This window comes from Chironomus tepperi, unplaced genomic scaffold (genome assembly GCF_022539635.2).
Source record: "Chironomus tepperi strain 1889 unplaced genomic scaffold, CSIRO-AGI_Ctep_v1 contig_176, whole genome shotgun sequence".
NCBI lineage: Eukaryota > Metazoa > Arthropoda > Insecta > Diptera > Chironomidae > Chironomus > Chironomus tepperi.
The window spans coordinates 957,185-976,741 of record NW_027226298.1 but is presented as its reverse complement, the minus strand read 5'-3'; the positions used below and the strand labels follow the sequence as shown (position 1 = coordinate 976,741).

General features: G+C 30.9%; 1 protein-coding gene across 4 annotated transcripts in view; it reads right to left on the bottom strand.

The window, feature by feature from the left end:
* The window catches only part of zormin, a 114,212-nt gene extending 94,943 nt beyond the window's left edge, over nucleotides 1–19,269 (bottom strand). Inside the window, exons 1-8 of one of the 4 annotated variants that reach the window (XM_070638727.1) lie at nucleotides 19,130–19,269; nucleotides 10,150–10,765; nucleotides 9,125–9,308; nucleotides 4,673–4,786; nucleotides 4,408–4,582; nucleotides 699–1,343; nucleotides 375–635; nucleotides 37–140 (exon numbers count right to left, since the gene is read on the bottom strand). In XM_070638727.1, the coding sequence (XP_070494828.1) occupies nucleotides 37–140; nucleotides 375–635; nucleotides 699–1,343; nucleotides 4,408–4,582; nucleotides 4,673–4,786; nucleotides 9,125–9,308; nucleotides 10,150–10,316 (1,650 nt within the window). In that variant the 5' untranslated portion in view covers nucleotides 10,317–10,765; nucleotides 19,130–19,269. Of the gene's footprint in view, nucleotides 1–36; nucleotides 141–374; nucleotides 636–698; nucleotides 1,344–4,407; nucleotides 4,583–4,672; nucleotides 4,787–9,124; nucleotides 9,309–10,149; nucleotides 10,766–19,129 lie in introns of those variants that run through there. The other 3 variants (XM_070638731.1, XM_070638729.1, XM_070638728.1) reach the window with 3 other exon arrangements.
* Nucleotides 19,270–19,557: the final 288 nt, after the last annotated feature.

The window sequence follows — 19,557 nt, the reverse complement described above, 5'->3', positions numbered from 1 at the left end:
CATAATTGAGGAAATTTTAATGTTGTTTCTACTCACTTTTGCTGTTTCTTGAAATGCTTGATGTTCATCTTTCTGGTTTTGAATTTCAGACACATTACAGCCAACATGAGTGTGTGATTTCAACATGACTTTGTAGAGGCCTAGAAAATGGATTTATGAATAGATTATTAGTGGCTTACTACAACTAATGTCTGGTAGAATAGACTGAAATATTGCTGCATATAAATTCAACCATGACATCACATCCAATCGACCCCAAAATAAAATTATATTTTCAAGGTTTTTATGATGATCTTCTGTCTATCATGACAGCCATTTAAAAACTCCGAAAGAGTGAAAAAAGTGCATTTTCATCAAAATAAATTCAGACTCACTTTCAACCCATTTGATTGCTGTCTCAGCATCTTTCTCACACGCATGAATATTTGTTATTTGTTCCAGCGTTAGCTTTTGTATGTCTAGACTATCACTAAAAATCTTAAAACGTGCTTTGGCCGCATCAAGTACCTCGCGTAAATTTGCAATATCTTCACTATAATCAACCTCAATGTCACGACCGAGTGCATCTTTGATTGGCATCGAGAGAATATCACTGAGCTTCTCACCTTCTTTAACGAGCTCTTTCTCTATATTTCCTGTTGGCATGAACAAAAAATGAGAAATTTCTCTAATTTTTGAATTGAAAAGACAGTGCTTACCTAAACTAACTTGACTATCCTTAATTTTCTGTAATTTTACTTTCGCTAATTCAAAATTGTCCATATTTTCATTTTGTGTTTGGAGCAATGACTCGAAGACATTACTTGTTCTTTGAAAATATTCAGCAACTAAACGATAAAATCGAACGGATGTGATTAAGAGATTTCGTCGACGCTCCAAACGTGTTGCAAAGCTACGACACACAAAATCCATGAAATCGCGCTGTGACAAAAGATCTTTATATGCAAAACTCTCTTTATTTCCCGGAAAATTGTCAATTTTATAAAGTAATTCTCCATAATAGCCATATGTCTTCCAGCATTGAAATTCCAATATTTCATGATCGAGTCGTAATTTCTCAGCCGATTGAACATCATAACCGACTTTCAGTTGTCCATTTAATAATGATTCTGCCGTACTTAATATCCAATTTGTTACATACGATACACCTTCTTCAAGCTGCATTAATTCTTTTGCATCGTTTAAGCTCTTTTCCAATTCCGTCCAGGAAACAGTAACGGCCGTTTGCTCTGATTCAATTTCATTTAATTTATTCTTGATGGTCTCCTTAGCATCGAGTATGTCTTGCGATAAGAATGCTTCTTTACTTTGACAATCAACAATGTGACTAATTAACTTATTTCCTGGTAGATATAAATAATAGAAATTATATGAAGAATGAGAGATACAGCCGTAATAGATAAATGAGATAAATAGGCGCAAGTAAAATGTGAAGCGTGTTGTGCTTGTTTGTAATTCTTTTCTTCAATTATGTTTTCTTTACGGTTAAAATCTTTTTTTTTGTCTCTCTTATTTTACCTCCATCCAGTAAATTTCTCGAAAACAATTTGAGGTATACAATATAAACAGTAGATGATGAGATAATAATCGACGATAAGAGGAATTGAGGAAGAAAATTTAATTTAATAAAATTATGCTGCTGTGTGAAATGTTATACAAACTTGTTACTGCATTTTGCAGAGTTGTAATTATGTTTGGGAGTTGTGATTTGTCTGCGGGAATCATACTTAGTCAGAACTGTGTCAAGACTGTCTGCCATGTCCCAAAACTCAAAATAAAGCTAACCCTGCTTGATCTTATTGCTGTCTTTAGTCAAGTCTTAATCAGACACCTAAATAGCCAACTCTGGATTCACATAATCTAAATACTTTTAGGGAAACTGTTAATTTGTGGTCAGGTATGTAAGTGGCTGTGAAAAATGACTATGTTGTCGCTTTCGTTAATTAATTTTAATTACTTTATTTAATTGTGATTTTTTTTGGGCTGATTAAAATCTTGTCAAAATTGTTCACCTTCTCTCCTCTTTAATTAATGAAATTCATGTCATGCTGATCAAAAAAATTCATATCAACTGACAAAATATATCAAAATTAACCCAAAATGCAATAAAGTATGCTAAGCACATCCACTTAACCTGATGAATGTGATTTGCATAATTAATGAACTTTTTTGTATTCATAACTGATTCAAATCAGTTCAAATTTATGAAAATATGGACAGAAACAAAGTCAGAAGTAAATAAGAAGAGGAATTAATCCGTGAAGCATGTTTCGGATACGCAAACTCCACACATCAATAGAATTATTTTGTAACATTTCTGTCAATTTTTATTTCTAAAGAAAGTCGTGAATGATTTGAACTATTTCACATTAATTACCACAAATAGAATATTTAACGGCAATACGTGCTTTAATTGCGGATGATTTATCAAAATATTTCTGACTATCTTCATTAATTATCTCATATGTGTAACAATTTCATTATGAATTATATAATTAATGGAGATATTCGAATTAGTGTGGATGATGGAATTATTGAGTATAGTTTGGAATGTTTGTGTGTCTCTAAGATGCTCTGCTCTTGAAACTATTCGTCTATTGTAGCCAGATTGATGACACACTTGTCAAAGGAGGTCAAAGGATTATCATATAAATGCTGAATTATCAATAAGTTGGTCATTGCCTCATTTTCAGGATTTTTGAGAGTTCTTTCTCTTTACAAATGTATTAATTAAGACGATTTGGGTCAGTTCGAGTCAGCTAACTTAGATTGAGTCGCGATGGTTAGAACTACGTCCAATTCGAGCGATGTAATTTAGTTATAACTCAGAATTGGCTCGAATCTTGCCTGAACTAGACAAATAATCATCTAATATATCTACAAATAACTACAAAATTGACGACCATCACTCCTAGTAAGCAGATACCGTTCGAAAGTAATTAAAATATTAGTTGGAATAATATTTTGTTCTTCTTTACAAAACACAGCATAAGAATTCTTTACTATCGAACAATGAAGTTCTTTTCATAGCAACTGAATTCAGAAAAAATCCTATTATCATTTAATATTTCTATTGCCTGGATTAACCACAAGTAGAACCACTAAGATCTATCTTTAAATACCAAATATTGTAGTAATCTGTTCACTCGATGTTTCGCATTAGTTGAAAAAGGAAAGAACTTAATGAAAAGTTGATGAAGATCATTAAAAAAGCCACTAGAAGTATAATTCTTTCATTTCACATCTCTTTCATAAAGAAAAGATCTAATAAATGAAATGTAATGAAAGAATTGAAAAGAAGCATGAGCTCACGTACCACAATGGCAAGTGTGTGCTCACATAATAGTGATGATTATTATATTTGATAATATTTGGATATGGGATGAATTGACAAGCATTTTTAAAAATTGAATGATTTTTATGGTTCAATGAAGAAGTGTTTGTGGATATCCAACGGTAATCGGTTTGGTATGTGATCTAAATTTTCGCATAAAATCTTCTTTTTATTGGTAAAATGACTCGATTCTCCAAAAAGTTATTCAAATATTTATACTAGAAAGTTCGTAAAAACTTGTGAATTTAATTTTCAACACTTTCGTTGGTCAATTTCCAAAACAAATAAATTGAATCATGAACATTATTAAAAATTAGAAACAATGAATTTGAATTGAAGAAAAATTGAAATTATTTGCGAAAAACTCAATTTTATGGCTTTATAAATTTTATGGCCACTTCCGAATAAAATTCATTCTGTTTAATTAATTGCTGATAATTTATCACACGACTCTAAGCTTATAGTCAAAACATAGAAGTTTGTTGTGACTTTACTGTGTGGTCAAGCTTGATTTTTGGGTTAATTTAATGTAAAATCTTCACATAAATATAGAAATGAATTATTGACTTTGAAAATGCTGAAAAATGCTCAATTCAGACCTAGGTAATCGATCTTGCATACATAAATTCACAGCTGCTACTCCATATGTTAATCAATTTCAAGCAATCGTTAAATTACTTCATTTTATCTCTCCAATTAGCAATGCAATCTTCCTCTCAACCGGAACTCTTTGATGATCTTTATCTATTCAATCTTGCACAAAGAGTTCCGTCCCATAAGTCTATAAGTCATCATGTTGCTTGCGAAAAGCAGCAACTGCTAATTATAACATTAACTTATGTTGCATAAAATTCAACAATTATTGACATTCTCAGCATAAAAAGTTCAACATCTGACAGAATTTCCTTTCATTGACCCACATTAAACATTGTTAAGCAACAGAAGTGCCTCGTTTACTTGACCATTACATTTTTTTAATCATTTAATTTCTGATGACCTCCTGAATATCTCAGATCAACTAGACACGTTCACTCATTAAGTTTTTGTTTACCAAAATTGTAAATTGACCTTACCATTTTCTAAAAGAAATTTTATATGATTTTGGATATCCAAATATTTAGAGTTGCACATTTTCATCGTTTGCTCAATTTCAGATGATCTCATTGTATTGATATTTGACAAATTCTCCTTCAATGCCTTTATCGATGACACCGTCGAGTCGAAAAACTTTTTAAATTCATCAATTTGCTGTATGAATAGAGAAGAAATGGATAAATGTGATGAAATAAGACAAATTATGATTGTTAGAGGAGAGAAAACTTGAAACTCGATACTTACAATTCGATTTCTAATCCACTCATCATGATTATAGTGTTGCAGACCACCAATTTCAATTGGCAATTCTGATAAATTGAAGAATTTATTCAGACGAGATTTTGTTATAACTATAGGCTGTGGAAAGAGATGAGAAATAAATGTGAGACTAGAGTCATTAGGGCTAGTTATAAAAATACTCATCAAATTCAATAGTATTTTAATAATAAATTGCTAAAAAAAAGAGAAAAGTCGTGATGCATGTGGTTTAGATTTTCTATGCCTTGTTTCCCCATTCTTCTCCTTCTTATGTCTACATCTCTTTACACCAACTTGAAAACAGGTTTGCTAACTAACTTGTCTGCTTAAAAAATACATATCTTTTTTCTAATTTGCCTAAAAGCTCTTTCTTTTTACTTTTTTCTTTTCGTTCGGCCCGAGGAGTGCAGGTCGGGATCTGAACACTTTTTTAGTTATTAATGAGTTGAATGTATCTTCTGTAATTGCTCAATAATCTGATTTGTATGTAAATTCAAAAAAATCTATGCGCAACGGTTGCGCGACACATAAAACAGTATCAACACAACAGTTGTGCGTCATATATTGTTTAAAAAAACTACGCAACGGAAGCGCAACATGAAAATGCTCTGTTTGCAACGTAAAATCTCCGTGCAACAGTTGTGTACAACAGTTGCATGATACATAAAATTAATTTTTCGTTAGACCTAAAACCATCCTCCCAAACCCTATTTAATCCTCGTTGAACAACTAGCAACGAATCTGCCATCCATGTGACGCTCGGTAACATTGAATGAACTTGCTAGTGCTATGTCTTGTGAGATGTTATGTTATGCAGAAAATCTTTCGCTCATTTTTTTATATTTTATTTATTTTGTTTCTGCAAAGTTAGATAGATTGAATGAGAAATAGCACTCTTGTGCTTCAACTAACGGAACTCAACATTTTGCTTCTTCTTTCGGCAGCATTCAAAAATACTTAAATTTCATTTAATATTCTCGCGATTCTAATTTGATAAACTCTCTATTCATTTTAAGCTAAAAATTTGAATCAATTATATGAATGAGTTTTAAAGATCGAGATTATGATGATGAAAGCTTTGCTGTAAATTATAATGATTTGATCAACATAAGGAAATGAAGTCGATTAAAAAGTGAAGAAGAACTCAATTTTTTCAGTTTTCTTAATTTACTCAATTACTTTTTTGAGAAATATATTCATTGAATACTCAAGTGTGGCTGGTTGAATGAGATATTTTAACTGAATTTTCTGTGAGGAAGTAATCAGTAGGAATATTTGCATAATTAGTTCTGTTTATTGAGGTGAACTTTGGGAGAATATTTATGAATAGTATTAAAATTAAGCACTTTTTAATTCTTTTGAAGACTTTTTTTGCTTTCTAAATAAAATCTGAATTTTTGAAATGCTGATTGGAATTTATGCATTTGATTTTTGCTTAGTTTTCAGGTAAATATGCATATAATCTGAGTTTTAAGATCTTCTACTGCCATAAAATATTTAAATAATTCAGATCTTTCTATTTGTTGGTTATGATAATCAGAATTTGAAGTTTATTTGATATTTGTTAAACATTGTATGGGAATTTAAGAATGGTGGACTCAAATTTATGCAAAAATTACATTTTATCACCAATATCCAAGAATCCTACCATTTATAATATCAAAATTATTTTTAGAAGATTGCTAAAAATATATGGACGAACTATAAGGTACAGACGAGAACTTAAGGTTTGTACATCTAAGAAGCTGAAAATGCAAGTCTGCGGTTCACAGACGAACCTTAATTTAAAGATAGTCTTAAATAATATTCATCCAAACATTATTTACGGGAGCTTTTCCCATAACTAAATCTTGTTTAGCCACATTCATAAAAGTAGTAAATAATTATAATTTTTATGATATTTTCATTTCTACATAAATACAGCCTCATACGCTTATTAACATTTTTTAATTTCAATTGGCATTCACGCCCCGAAGATGCACCTAAATTCTTCAAATTCAGCATTTAAAAATGTTATGAAATTCCCAATCTTTCACGAAAATCGACGTTCATAAAAGCGACGTGCAGTCTTGCCTCAAGAAAAAAACAAAATAAAGATCCTAACAGCTTTTCATATATCCAATTTTAACGATTGTATGTGCTTAGTTTTCTGTCGGTTGAGAAAGGTCAAGTTCACAGAAATTTATTCATCCTGTCATCTCATTTGCTATTATAATAAAAAATCTAACAGAGACGGAATGACGATAATTTAATAAAGAAAGAAGTGATTATTGTCGGGGTAATAATGAAAATATTTTTTATATTATGTCTGATCATTAAGATCACAAAGAGAAAATTCCAATTGTACGTAAATTGTTAATTTCATTTGTAAATTCAATCGTGTGCCGCAATCACGCCAAGGACAAATGCCTCGAATGCACCCAAAGGTCAAAAAAATATTTTTTTCTTTTCTCTCTTCCATAATTCCATTCTCGATCTCGTTAAAGGAAGGAAAATTGGCGATTTGTGAATTTCTCTTCTGCATCATATTGCAAATGCAATTCACTTTCGAAATAATATGCTGTTAAGCAGTGGAGAGATCGAGATGAATGGTGAAATAAGACAAACAAACAAAACAAAACAAAATTGAGAAGAAAAATTTCATTTTTATCTGAAAAGATTGGCGTAGGTTGACGATTTGTCTCACTTTTTTTTTATGCTGTCTTTCACTCTCAGTTGATTCCGCATTTTCCTTATTTGTGGGTGAAAAGAATAACTCTTTTTTTTCGCGAATGGTCAATTTTGGATGTGGAGTTGTTCGTAAATTAGGTATATTCAAAACTGGGAACTCTAAACTCAATTCACGGGTTTATTGCCGCATAATGAAGTATGTAGAATGCAGAATAGTAAGGGCTTGAGGCGCAGGATGATGAATCATGAATTATTAGCAAACTATGTTAAATGCTAGTGTTTGCCGTCTATAATCCTCGAAAAACACAAGCCGATTAATTGGTCCGAAATCCAGCACCAAGGCGGCGTGACTCTGGAAAGGAGCCCGATTTATATTGAATCCGGTACTTTACCAGAGTCACCCTAGACTTGGGTCGGATTTTTGGTCGATTAACCGATTTGCGATACTCGGGATCAATTTTACTTCCACCATTGCCCTTATATTTGTTCCTACAAACAACAGAAACCTCTCATCTAGCCTTTATATCAGACATCATTAACAAATGACCCTCAAAAAATAATTGATTAATAACATTTTTCATTCTGCGGTTATTTTATTGTATTATTATTTTTGGTAACATTGTTATTGAAACAAATGAACCTTACTGAGAAGCAACATAAATGGACAAATATGTGTGGAGCTTTATTCCATATACATATTGTTTTACCGCACAACCAATTTTTTATCTTTTTATTCTCTTTTGTACCAGCTATACAAATTTCACTTTTCATCAATTTTATTGTTATAGATTGTTGACTCATTTTTTATAATTTTTTTCCTTTGAATTTGAGATTATAATATGACATAAGTTACTTTAAATAAGCTTCTCACACAAGGAAATCAACGATTTTTCATTGTTCACCGAATTATTTACCTCATAAATTATTAAATTTAATATTACATAAATATACATTCCAGCCCTTATTGATGCAATAATCTCAGCTACTAGTTATGATCCACTTTTGTTGGTTTTTGGATTTATTTCGACCACAAAATCAATGCAATCATCTTCGTTTAAATCGCCTTCATAATCATAACAATAACATTAATAATTATTTTTTATGAGAAAATGACGAAGTATCGAGAAGGAGAAAGAAATCAGCCGCGTAATCGGCTTTAATTATTCGAAACATGACGAGAGTATGATTCAAATGAAGCAATTCTATCGGTCGATGAAGCAAATCCAAAGAGATTATAGCTGTTGGGATAGATTTTATGAATTTTTGAAGGGATTTTGAAGTTGTTGTCAGACTAGATGACTATATTAGCTAGAATAAGAGATGTAGCTTAACTGGAAGGGAACAATGACGTGTTATGAATGTAATTTCTAGGCATGATCAGGTTAGAGACTAACTTGCGTTAGATTTAGTCATTTTTGAGTATTTAAGCTTAAAAAATCTAAAATTTAGAGCCTAGAAACGTCTAGACCGCATTTTTACTAGACGACATCCAAAATCAACCAAAAATTGACATTAGAACTCAAGATCGACCTTAACTCAACTCAGCATAACAATAATTAAACAAATCCCATTAGATCTTCCTCTCTCACATGAAATTGATGCCACTGATCATTCAATATGCGTAAAATATTAAATTTAATGCATGAGTTCAACATGAAATTGTCTCTCATGCAGATCAAAATCTGTGGTTTAGAAAAAAGAGCAAGGCACAGAAAATCGATACGCCCATGCAGATTAAATTTCAAAATGTTTGAGTTTGATTCTCACCTCGCCCTTTTTGTAGGATTTAGCACAATTTTGTACGGAAAATGCATCGCATCTAAGTGCATAAACTTTATTTAAATTCTCATCTAGTTGCTGTGTAATTAGTTTAATTTGATCACGTGCCATCCGCCATGAGCATTTTTGTGCATCAACGACTGCTACTAATCCATTTGATAATGATTGCTCGCTGAAAGTAAATGAAATGAATAATTGGATGTTAGTAATCAATCTTTGTACTAAATTGCTTAACTTTGAGTTTCTAATCATGCAAATGTTATGGAAGCATCGAGATTTTCAGATGGTAAATCCGGAAGATTAAAAATTAAATTTATTCTTTGATTCTTAAGTGATTAAATTTTTAACACTTTGTTATGATTAGTGAACTGGAACATTTATACAATTTGTTTTATTCTTCATCCGATTATGTTTCAGATGAATGTGCATTCTTCTCTAGTGTTTATTTATGATTCAGTGAATATTAAACCTCTTGATGCTTCCTTTGTTATTTTATATACTTTGGAATGTTTTGATGAGATTCAGGCGTACATTGTTGAATGGATATTTGAATATGAAGAAGTTTTGAAGATTTTTCGAGAACTATTCCGAGCTGTATATTTCCGAAAATTTGTGTATGAAGGTTAGTAGCTTTATTTTATTATAATTTATTTTATTATATTTCTTTATTCGCAGAATCAGGACCCATCCAGCCTATTGTAACAGAAAACCAAGACTAAATACTTGTGATTTGAACTTCTAGGTGTAAACAGGCTCAACCAGTACAATCTACATACATATCATGAAGACCACATACACATCATGTACAGCTCAGGTTCAACACGAAGCATGATTAATGATGAAACAAGTATTGCTGATTTTAAAGCCAACAAAAATTCATACAAATAGTTCCATCGTAAAATCTCAAAATTTATGATCCAAATCAAGGTACCTACCCATCCATTCCATAAACAATCTCTTCCATTTTATTACAGATTAAAGATTATGACTTAATATAAGATGAAGTTACTTACCTCAGCGATTCAAGTAAATATTTTATTGACAATTCAATATATCTTTTAGTCCAAGGCTGCAATTCACACGGCAATTGAAAAATGATGATTAAATTTGAATCGAGATCCAAGCCACCGGATAAGTAGACTGTCTGAGATTTGAGTGCATTGAGAACATCCGCTTCCATCGTTTTTTGAGATGAATAAATAAAAATTTCACACTAGACAATTTTTCTGTTCACTTGAAGACATAATTTGCTTCTTATTTTGGATTCAACATGTTTATCTTGCTTGTCACTATTCAAAATATTTTTTCAATGCACAATTCTTTTGTCATTAGCAATAAATTTTTGTGGCTTTTTATTTTTTATTTCCTTTTCTGCCTATTTTTCAATAAAACTTCTTTTATGCCTGACAATTGCACATTCCTTTTCCATGTGAGGTTTAAAATAACTACATATTCGCTCACTCGGAGCTTCTAGGCATATATGAAAAACTTTATTTTTATTTACACACACTCGTCACATTCAGGCACATTCCATTTTTGAGGTCATATGTACAGCAACAAATCTGCTGGCTCTTTGGGCTTTCTCGCATATTTTTGTATTGAGATTTTTTTTCTTATAATGCACTGCACCTTTTTGAGGAGAAATAAAACAAAAATTCATTATTTTCTTATCCCATTCAATTGACATTGTTGGCATCTTGAGATGCCTCACGACTACCGTCATTTTATTTACTTGACAATATTGATGCACATGATGTGTGACAAAATTGATCTACATTATAATAATAATTATAAAAAGCAATTCTCTTCTGTACTCATCGTGTGTTTAAGAAACTTGAAACTTATTCTGTAGTTTTTACTTTTTGTTTACTTAAAGTCAAGGGAATGAAACCTGAGAACCAATCAAAAGTGAAACGTTTAAAGCCTTTCATATGCAGCTTTTACTTGTTAATCGACTTTAAAATAGGCAATGGTAATGGAAGTGTGTAAGTAGATTTTCATAAAGTATACAAGTAATTACATGGAAAGAAGATTATGATAACCATGACTTGTTATTAATACATATTGAATTTATTATTAAAAAGTCATAAATGAATGGAAGACTTGAGAATCTTTTATGAAGTAGCAATATTGGCGATGCTATAATGATTCGAAAATGACGCTAAATTACGGCTTGTCTTACTAGAGCTCGTATAGCCATTGATTCCATAAAACATTGATCCAACACCAATCAATGAGCAATCAATTGCCTAAAGTCAGCTACCTCACAAAAAAAAGTCATTAAAAATTACAAACAAAATAATAAGATATTAACAAACTAAACAGGTGCATTTATATCACCCCATATAAGTATCAACATTGATTATCAATCTAACAAATTGAGTTGACCAAACAAAATTAATAAGGCTGTAATTTTCTACACCTTGATATATACACGAGACATTGTATATACCATAATTGTCAGTTATTTCAGATGACTTGTAGAATTTTTAAAAGTGAAACCTAAATTGCCGAAAGTGACTTGTTAAAAAAATATGTGAATGTTAAGTAAGTTCCATTGCCTTGACAAAAATCACTTGAGGTACTTAAAACTTTACTCTTTAATTTATTCAAACAGTCTTTTTTTGGTTTTGTTTCTTGAAAAATTAAAGAAACAAAGCGAGCACGTTTTTCTTGCTATGCTGGAGTGTAAGTTTGATGAACAAACAAAGCACGTACGTCCTTACATTTTCTTATGCTCTTTTGTATGCATAGAAAGTGTGGCTTTATTTTATAAAAATGAATTTTTTTACATTTATCGATTAAAAATGCATCAAAACATATTAAAATGGAAATTATGCGACAGATTTAAGCCCTCATGATATGAATGGATGCGACACGAAAATATCATGATAAAGGGCTTAATTATTTATAGAAAATGGAAGTGAAATTGTTGATTTGAATTTTTATTGCTTTAATTCCGGTTATAGAGATTGTTTAGTGATATTTTGACAAATATCAATGTAAATTTGATTTTGATTTAGAAATAATGTTGCAATTTAAGCTTTAAAATGCTGAAGGAATCATAAATTATAGTGCAAATGCATAAAAATCAGTTTTTGCCATTAAATGTAAGTTCTTTCAGCAAATCCCATTAAATTCCTATATTACTTCAATTTTTACATTACAAAACTGTCGGTTCCAATGAACATAAAGCGCATACCCTATGCACATTATGATTATTGCATTTTTAATCTTTATAGATTCAGACTAAAAGCAATATAATTAGGTAATTAATATTCATCTTGCATAGCAACTATAAAGCCAATCTACCGCCGGTAAGCATTCAACTCCACCTGAATTATCTCATAAGATGTATATTACCATCATATATGGGCATTGATAGAGAATAAAAATTAAAATTTCTATCAAATCTCATTCATTAACTTAAGAAATCATATTTTAAGTGATATATTCACGTGGGATAAGATTGACAAAATGCTTCGCCACATGCTAATATAGGGAAGATGATAAGTTATGTGAGCAGCAATAAAGAAATTATTGTTTCTGTGTGGGTTGTAATGAATTTCTTTAAGCCTAATTAATAATTTTGTTTAATGGATAAAGCCATCTATTTGGACTTTAGAGCTAGTTCTGCGATTAGAATTAGGCAAATTTAATTAGGAATGGAACTATGAATTGTAGAAATTAAAGAATTTTAATTAAAAGATTTGTATGGAATTGATTTTTGCGAATTAAATGATAGTTCATTGATTTTATGAAGTTATGGAGGTAGAGTTGTAGAGTAAGTCTTGCATGAGTGAACAAAAATGAGCTACAACTAGTTAATGGCAGTTCAATGTCCAGTTGAGGCCTAGTTCTAGTATATTCTTGTTTATTCAGCTAGAATGCTGTTATAACATTCATTTAGAACATGTTTGCTAAAATTATTCCATCTTGATACTCAATTCTCTAACCAGATTATATGCAGATCAATAATATCATGAATTATCATTCAATAATTGAAATTGCATTAAGAAAACCTACTTAAGCAGCATTATGACATGTCAGAGTAATAATTTAACAATCTAATTCCAAAATGGTCAACTGAAAGTGTCGTAAACTATACATATGTTTATATGTATGTCACACAGACCTCATAAATGTCTAAATTCTATAATAAATACTTCATTACTCCAGTTAACATTCTGTACCATATAAAAATGTCACAGACAATCCTTAATTCCCCAAGAACAATCAACACAAACATACATTTCCAACCCATAATCACCCACTATCCCTCACTTCCGCGAATTAAAATACATCAGAGGAGAAAATGTTTTCCTTACAAATCGGTCTTGTCAACTCTAGTCTCTCCATGTAGCATTTCACATTAGACGTGAAAATAAGAAATAAAAATAAAAATTTAAATTTTACGACAAGATTGAAATTTGCTATAGGCATACGTGAGTGTGTGCGATAGTTTCAATCGTTTAACATAATAAAAATAATGTGCAGTATAAGAATGTTTATATTGTAGACGCGATATTTTCTCGTAAGTAATGTATGTAGCAAAAAAAAATGGAAAAAAATCAAGGTGGGTTTTGCTCGATTTAAAAACAATAACAGCTAGCTTAGCGTCGTTCTTTCATGCCATAAAATATATATTTTTCTGCCTTTGTGGTAGTTTGTGGCTGAGTGCCTTTCTCAATGCTAAATTCCAATCAAGTCAAATTGAATTAAGAAAGAGAAAAAAAATAAAATTTCTTTTGTTAATTAAGTCAATGCATTTTTATGTAAATTTAATACATGATGGCATAACAGCAATATGTAACAGCATAAAAATATTTTCAATGGATTCACGTCCTCCTTCTTTTATTATATATTTTCGGTCGCTCTTTTACTTTTTTGTGTCTTCATCTTTCCCATCGACGATAAGGCATGAATATAAAATTAATTTCAATCGCACACTCTTAACGTTCTATTTCGTTTTGAAGCTTGTCGCATAAAATCTTCTTTTATCACATCTTTTATTTGTATGTCACATCACAATGCTGATCTTCATTTTTCATACATACTTGTTTGTTCCCGAAAACAACAAAATAAAATATTTATAAATAACAAAAAAACTTTCTTTTTCTGGTTGGAACTTCCATATCATTCAATAAAAGGTTTCACAGGTACACAAAAAGAAAGATGAAAGTTGTCACTAAGAATTTATAGGATTGGATTGCATGTTTTATTGATAAATTTGAGATTCCATGTTTTATTTTACTGTCTTGTTGGACTTTTATTGATTGGAGGCATGTAAATGTTTATCTTCAACTTGATAGCTTATTAATTAAGTAAAATTGAAAGTCTGGACAGATTTGATGGAATTATTAGGGAATCAACGAATTTTTTAAAGCTTGACCTATCATATTTCAAGATTTTTATGATTTTGAAGATATGTTGAGTCTTGAATGATGCAGGTAGACCTGCAAGTGCATAGATAAGCCCCTACAATCCGATTGACTAGTTCAAAGACAGGAAGCTTGAAGTTAATGATGTAAATTCAATTTCAACTAGACCTAACGACTTCCATTTCCATTCAAATGTCAAAATTTGCCGAATCCAAAATTTCTACAATGTCCAGTCACATCCCATGACTCACAGTAGAAAGCTGATAATGTCTGATTAATCACAGAATTTCACCCAACTTAAAAAATCCTAATTTTTTGAGTCATTTAAAATTGTTAAATTTTCATCAAATAAATTTAATCAGAAACCACTTAAACATATCTCACAATCAGGTTAAAAGCTTAAAAATGTTGACTTTCTGTTGACCGCATTTTTATTCCAAATCATAAAACGTGAATTTTGCCACACTTCATTTAACTTTGGAAGGTGCTAACTTCTTAAAATAACTTCAAATATTTAAAAACAAATGCGATGTTCCTACCTAAAAATTTGTTTCGTCTGTCTATTGTTATTTGATCTTCTTTACTTCTGCTTTCAAGAAAGGTGCGGACTTTTTTCTTCGTTTAAGATGATTTTCATAATTTTTAATTATGATCATCGTGATCTTCAATTTTGCGGTGTCTAGAACTGAGAAACCCGAACAACATGGGATGGCAAATCAACATTTTAAGACGTTAGGATCAGTCATAATGTAGTCATTTGGATAAAGAATCTGTACAGCTCGGGAAACATTCAGAATGTGAGATGTGTTCTGAATAAGAAGTAATGTCTGCGAAGAACAAGACGAAAGTGCTTGATCCTCAAAAGGTTGTTCGTATCTTTGACTTCATTTGAAGATTCTAATGTGAATTCATATAAAATGGAAGATTCTATACTTAGTTTGTTATTCATGACAATTTAGAATATGTTAGACATCTTTTCATGCATTTTGAGCAATGACTTTACACTTTCTTGACAATTTTGTTGCCAAAAAATCTGACATTGATTACTATTTCGCTATATTAACGAGTTTATGCTCATACTTTGAAGATGACAAAATTAAATTAAATAAGTCACGACAATGAACCTTTAAACAACTCTGTCTGCTAATTCACTAACTTCCAGTCGCTTAATTGACATATAATCCCTCAAAAATTCACACTACATGATAATTGAAATGATTATCTGCAAAATAATGTTAATTGTGCCCAAAAAAGGTGCTATTCAGATTATTATCTCAATTTACTCCTTCCATAAACTTCTCAATTCAATTTTAACTTTCAAAAATTCCTATCCATCATTATCAGTAATCATTACCTCACAGAACTATGAAATTATTGTTAAACGACTGAACATACAATAACAAAAAAGTCCATATAATATTTCTATTCAACAAAAAAAAATCGATGCCAAATATGATAGTAAAAGGAAACTTGATTTCTGGCAAATCTACTCTATGCTTTATACCATTCTTTTTGCTTTACAGTTAGATTTCTTCTCAGTTTTACATCTCACAACTTTCTTCATCTAGTGTCGATAACGCTATCACATCATATTTTGTTCATATTTATAAATATAGCTTTACACCGTCACTTCTCTTTTCTCTTGTATATGATCATGCATTTTACAACATCCAATGCACAGAATGTCATTAATGACAATTTATGATTTTGATCGATTGTAAATTAATTAATAATTCTCTTCCTTTCTTTCTTACTTTGATTGGTTGGTTCTGTTCATTAATGATGTCCAAACAAATCAGGAGGAAGACTGGCAAGGCAAGAAGCTGCATGCAGCTGTAACAGATTGTGCAGATCTGCATTGAATTGTAATTATGGGGAACATGAAAGGGATTCATTGATTCTCTCAATTTAGACTTAAAAATCAGGATTTATAAAAATGCAGGATTCCATAATTTTAAATCAGCTGATACCTAAGTGGACATCATTCTCAAATAATCGCATGTATCTTCGACCAATCCAAAAATAAAACTTTCGAATCATCGAGTAAAATAAAAGAAATAATTTTAATGTAAAAAGAAGTTTTTTTTTCTTTTAATTGATTACGTTGTGCGTCATTTACCGTCGTTGACAGACTATTTTGATTCATATTATGTTATATCATTGTGTATAATGATAAATGTGAAGCGTGAAGTTTCTCTTATCATTTGTTTCCTTAATATGGTTCACTTGTTGTCTTTGCTTTTTCTTTTTGTCAATCATTGACTTTTTTTATATTTATGCAATAATGTTAAAAATAGAATTTTGGTGATTGGAATCAGAAGTAAACATTTATGTTTGAAGTGTGCAGACGATATTGTTGTAGAGATATTTTTGGATTGTTTTTTATTGATGGCTTTTTGATTGAATCACTCGATTAAATGATGGATGGGGTGTGAAAGTGTTTGATAAAAGAACAATAGAAGAACCCCCGGTAACCAGGATGTATGACAATTTACTTTATAGAGCATGAAAGTGAGAACATTCGAGATTGAACAGTTTATAATGAATTATGGATTAATAAGCATTTTAAGGACATTTATGAGGATTTTTTAATTGAGCAGCAATGCTTTGAAACTCAATGCTTAGGTTTAATCCGAAGTTGAAGTCTATTCGAGCTGTATGATGGAGTTAAATCAATTCAAACCAACTTAAAGATGCAAAATTCGAGTTTACATCTGAGATTACCTCATTTTGCAACTGCAAAATGGCAAACAAACGAGCAGCAGCTAGCAATTATTAAATAATCGACTCAATGAGTTGCGAAACAACCTCAAAAATCATGACAATGCAATATAATTCTGTTTACAGTCATTTGAACTCAAAGCAGTCACTGATAAATTTTCAATCAAAATAAACACATGCACGTGGTCATTTTTGAACTCATTAACTAGAAATGATCCAAATTTCAAAAAGATTTTTGTTAAAAATTAAAAGTTTCCAGGAAAAATATTTTTAAAATGCCTTATTTTGAGTTTCTTTCTGTGTCAAAGTCATAAATACATTATTTCGGTACAGAATCAGATCCGGTATATTTTTATTCTCATTCGCAAATTCAAGGAATTTGCTGTAAAAAAATTTGAAACCTGTTATCGACACCGTCAAAAGAAATTCACCCGAAATTCTACAATTTCCTTATAAATTTTTTCGGCTTCAGACGGAATTATTTCATTTTGCTGTCACTTATAGCACAGATTAACAAACAAACTCGTTCGATAAGTTTGAGTATTATTAACTCAATAGAAAAAGTTATGAGCCACATTTAATCCATTATGTCGAGATGAAATAAAAAAAAGTTATATCCAACAGAAAAGAAACTTTCATGTATGAAATTAAAGTCAAATATTTTTTTGTTGTCGGTTCAATAACCCGCATTTGCAGCAAAAATTTGCAAAAAAAAAATTTCTCGTGCTCGACTCACGGTAGACTTTATTTTGCACCTCATTTACTGAAGGCACAATGGATTATTATTTGATTGTTGGCCAGACAGATCAATTGCAAACATGAATGTAATTAGTATGAGTGGACTTGAGGGAGATGGAAGATGGTTGCATGATTATATAAATTTACAGAATAAATGAGTTATTAAAGAAAAGAAAAATATTTCCTTGAGACATGAATTTGTGATTATATTAAGGCAGTCTGGAGGTAATTTGAATTTTTTTATGCAATAATAATTCAATTGGGTATTTCAGTTATTTGTTCAAGTATGTCACAATATTGGCAAAGGGCAGATAGCAAAAGTGCCAGTTTTAGAAGCCAACTGAGAGAGGTTATGTGTCACTGCTGATCTGTACAGAAGTAGTTTGGTGTCTCAACAATGCCATACTGTAGAAAATTGGGTACTAAAGTAGTTGCTGAGTTTGACACCCCCTGGACACCCCTGACTTGCAACTTAAAACTCAATAATTCCATCATTATTGATGATCAAATCAAGTTATTCAAATCACTCAACCTTAATGACTTTATATTAATTTAAATGACTTAAAGTCAACTCAAATGACTCTCAATAAAATCTCAAGATTTTGCAACATTCTCCAATAAATTCTTTTGTTGCAAAATGAAAGGAATCCGATCAAGATAAAAATTCAAAATATTTAACACATATGAGAAGGAAAGTTGTGCAGAAAAAAATAAATGGGACGAGTTCATAAAATATCATGAACTGAAAAAAATTTCTCGAGAATTTCACGCGAAGCTTTTAAATGAGCGACTTCAACCTTATTTCTCTCATCAACAAAATGTTAAATTGATAAAGATTTTTTACGGTATTTCATTACCATAATTATTGAAATTGATAAGAGAATCAAGTTAACCGTTAGAAGTGCACATTCCCTGCCATTCATTCATATCAGTAATTTTCTTCATTATCATTTACGCTACTGCTTATGATGCTGTTCTTATGATGATGATGGCTAATTGTAAACCAGTTTTGTTCACACTTATTCTGCACATTCTTAGCCGAACAAACGGCAAGAATGAATATTGCCAAGTAAAGAATTTTATTTTTTTTTTCTTATTTCTTCATAATCTATCTAGTAATTATGTATATGCTATAAAGCATTCACTCACTCACTCTATACACATTTGTTATTATTATCTCTCTTGTCTTATTTCCACGTAAACACGCAAGAAGATTGCGAAAAAAAAACTTATTTTTTTTATATATTTCTTCTTAATGTCTTCAATTGTGACGGTTACAACTGAAATATCAACTCGTAAAGATACACGAAACGCATGTTATCGCGACTAGAGCTGAACAGTATCTGATCTCGCTCTCAACATTAACTTCACCACAGCAATGCAATAAACGGGCCTGTGTGTGCAAGAAGTTCTCTCGCGACGGTGAGAGATTATGTTGGAAGTAGCGAATGAATGGGTTAAAGAAGTGAGAGAAGAAAGGCGAGATCATAATGAAATGGAGAAGAAGGAAACCAGTTTTGATATGTAAAGCATAGAACGAACGTTATACAAAATATTTACCTGACTTTCAAATTGAGAGCT